Below are 3,442 nucleotides of genomic sequence, written 5' to 3' on the forward strand. Positions count from 1 at the left end.
CTCTCTCCCTCTGTCTCTGTCTCTCACTCTCTGACTGTCTCTCTCTCTCTCTCTCTCTCTCTCTCTCTCTCTCCCTCTCTCCTTCCAGGCACCAGGATCAGCACGTTCACTCAGGCCGATCTGGTATCACGCAGCATCCAGTACGTCCACACCAGTGAAGAAGAGAAGCACGTCGACCAGTTCTCCTTTTCCGTGTCCGACGGGACTAATGAGGTGAATGGGGGGGTGAATGGGGGGGGGTCAATGCTGGGGTCGATTTGGTTCAGTTTTTTACCAACGATGAAGGTGCGTTGAAGAACGTTTTCATGATACCTGGTGGTACAATGGAAATTATCGGGGACCCAGTGAGGTTCCTTGGGGAACGCCTTTATGAGAGTTCATTCGTACTTCCAACAGCCTGAGATATGAATTATATGTATAATTAAATAAACCAAAGCCCCCTTTCCAACTCCACTTCATTTTACTCAAATTAAACCTTTTTTTCCTCAAGAACAGGCAGTTTAGAGCTCAGTAGTAGAGGCAGACGGGCATGTACGTGACTTCGTGCATGAACATCTTTCAACAATCACAGAACCCCACTTGGCACGTCTGCGTCCTTCAGTTCTCATGATTATGAATTAAAGACGGGCAGTGTTTGTGCTCCACAGAGGCCCTTCAGACTGCTTTGTCGTTGTTTTTTTTTGTTTTGAGACCATCAAAGCCTCTCAGCCTGAAATAGAAACAAAGGGTCAGTAAAAGATTTCTGACCCACAGCACAGTAATTACACTGCAGTATAAAATGTAATTAAATAAATATATACCAAATCTAATGGGCCCCAAGCTTTTAGAGTGGTGAGGCAGTGGCACTCCAAGCTCCCCCCCCCAACCCCTACAAAAGTTCACCTCATGCATAACTCTGGCTTGCTAATCCAGACTAATGAGGACCACAAGGACTTGAGTAAATATGTGAAAAAGGTCATTTGGCCTTCACGCCTGGCCGGCCGCGGTGTGTGTGGAGGCTTTTGTTGCCGCCACAGTGCTTGGTGTTTGTGAAGTGGTCTGCTGCTCTTACTTTTGTGAGCTGTCCTCTCTCCAGTCGGGAGGCCTGTTCAGCCTTCTGTTAGAAACACACTGCGTATTAATAACCAAGTGTTCTGCATTAAAAGTTGAGTTTTATTGCTTATTAAAGTTGAACTAAAGCAGAATATTGAACTTGTGTGTGATGAGATGGGATCGCTGAAGGGCATACACAGTTCCTCTTGTAACTGCAGTTTGTGCTGTTTGGATCATGTCACCTGGAAGGGAGTGCGTATAGTTTCCTCACTAGACTGAAACCTACAGAACACATTTGATTTAATGTACTCCGCACTATTACTCTCATCAGCTCTCATTGCGATACATTCAAATAGCTTGACATGTCCTGGCAGGCTGTTGAAAACCACGTATCTCTGAGACTTTTCCATTAGCTGAAAACAACAACCTTGTGCTCTTTGTTCAGATAATCCAATCGGCTTCAAGGTTCACATGTAGTCTGTCTTAGAATAATACACAGTACACACACACACACATGCACATTGAAGGAGTTACTGAAGTCATCCCTAAAGTGATTCCACTGTAAGTGATTTGGGACAAAATCCACAGTTCTCATTCTGTACAGAGATGCATTCAGCTGAAGTTAATGTGAGGCTTCAGCAGTGTGAATACAAATCAAGTGGAGATCCAAAGCTGCCAAAGTTACTTTGTTTTTAGTACAGAATTCACTCGTTACATGCTAATAAGTCTTTGATGCATTTCCTGGTGAAAAAAATTGAACCCAAAAATACTGGATAACTGTTGGGAAAGAGTTGCGCACACGTGACTTCACTCTCAATTACTTACATCTGCGTGGCCTCATGCTGTCCTTGTCCTGCGCATGTTGTCTCCAGGTGGCCCAGACGTTCTACATCACCATCAAACCCGTGGACGACTCCCTGCCTCTGCTCCAGGTTCCTGGCATGAGGGTCCAGGAAGGAGTGAGGAAGACCATCACCGAGTTTGAGCTGAAGGCCACAGACGCAGACACTGAGGTAGGACACACAAATCTCTGACAATCTCAAGCAATATACAATATATATATATATTAATTATATTTTATTAGATATATTATTATTATTATTATTATTATTATTATTATTATTATGTTTTGTATTATTTATTTATTTATGTTGCTAGTTTAGGAAACAGCAGGACCAGCAGATGACAGTTGTTGGTGATCAGCAGCTACTGGTTCTTCTTCACAGCTTTATTCACTTTGTCAACAACATCACGAACACTATTTCCTCCTCCGGCCTCAGATGCTCTCACACTGCTACTCCCATCACTCTGCCATCTTCAGCGCTGTCCAGCAGCGCACTTATTTTGTAATTATTATGATTTCCTATCGTCGTGTGGATCTACTTTCTCTGAATAACAATGCCCTCGTCTACTGCAGCTAGAGACGGCTTTCGTTTCACAGGAGGTCTTCTGAAAGCCACGAAGGAGCTCAAGGAGCTGTTGGTGGTACACGTTGTGTTGTTCTCTAGAAAAGAGTTCACACTGTGTGGTTGTCAGAGTAGCGAAGTAAATAAACTATAAACACAGCAGTGAATGGCGACTTTAAAAAGAAACCCTGGATGTTTCTCAGTCTTCTTTCCTCTTTCCCTCTTTTTCTTTCTGGCTAAAACTTTGTCCAGGCGGAGTCCATCGTCTTCACCGTCGTCCAGGCTCCTCGTCACGGCACCGTCGAGCGCACAAACAACGGGCAGCACTACCGGCAGACCGGCAGCTTCACTATGGACGACATCTACCAGAACCGCATCAGCTACAACCACGACGGCTCCAACTCGCTCAAAGACCGCTTCACCTTCAGCGTGGCCGACGGCACCAACCTGCTCTTCATGGTGGAGGAGGACGGCAAGGAGGTGACGGCATGTGTGTGCGTGTAGAGTGTAGAGAGTGTGTGTGTGTACTCTGACATTTTAACCACAACAGGAAGGCTAAATCTGCAGTTAGATTGTGTGTTAGTGTGTGTGTGAGGCAGCTTCTTGACATTTATTACTTACCAGAAGATTGAATTAGCAGAGTTAAGGCGTGTGTGTGTGGGGGGGGGGGGGGGTGGGGGGGGGGGGGGTGTGTGTCGGGGGGAGTGACTGCTCTGACCTTTTTATAAAAGGAGGGGTGAATCAGCACTTTGTGTGTGTGTGTGTGTGTGTGTGTGTTCTCGTGCTTCTATCTTAGTGAGGACTAGATGAACTATCGACCCGGGGAGTGACACGTTCGAAAATACCTTTTTTTTTCCCGAGAGAAGCCGTTTCTGGAGAGTGTGGACTTTGAAAAAAGTGATTTTTGAACAGAAAAGCTCTTTTTTTTTTGAAGTGAGGACATTCTTTACAAGTTAGGACATTTTGAAAAGTGACGATGTTGGAAGTCTGCTGAGAATTGTTGG

The 3,442-nt window shown here is 45.1% G+C and overlaps 1 protein-coding gene across 1 annotated transcript; it reads left to right on the forward strand.

The window, feature by feature from the left end:
• Nucleotides 1-88: 88 nt before the first annotated feature.
• LOC116379770 (extracellular matrix protein FRAS1-like) lies at nucleotides 89-3,066 on the forward strand (the record flags this gene model as incomplete). The annotated part of the gene is made up of 3 exons (XM_031841734.1): nucleotides 89-213; nucleotides 1,905-2,045; nucleotides 2,691-3,066. Coding segments are annotated over 3 exons (518 nt in total), but the record flags the coding sequence as incomplete, so codon positions are not given.
• Nucleotides 3,067-3,442: the final 376 nt, after the last annotated feature.

The sequence above is a fragment of the Anarrhichthys ocellatus genome, unplaced genomic scaffold (genome assembly GCF_004355925.1).
Source record: "Anarrhichthys ocellatus isolate YVR2014 unplaced genomic scaffold, GSC_Weel_1.0 scaffold5151, whole genome shotgun sequence".
NCBI classification, from domain to species: Eukaryota; Metazoa; Chordata; class Actinopteri; order Perciformes; family Anarhichadidae; genus Anarrhichthys; species Anarrhichthys ocellatus.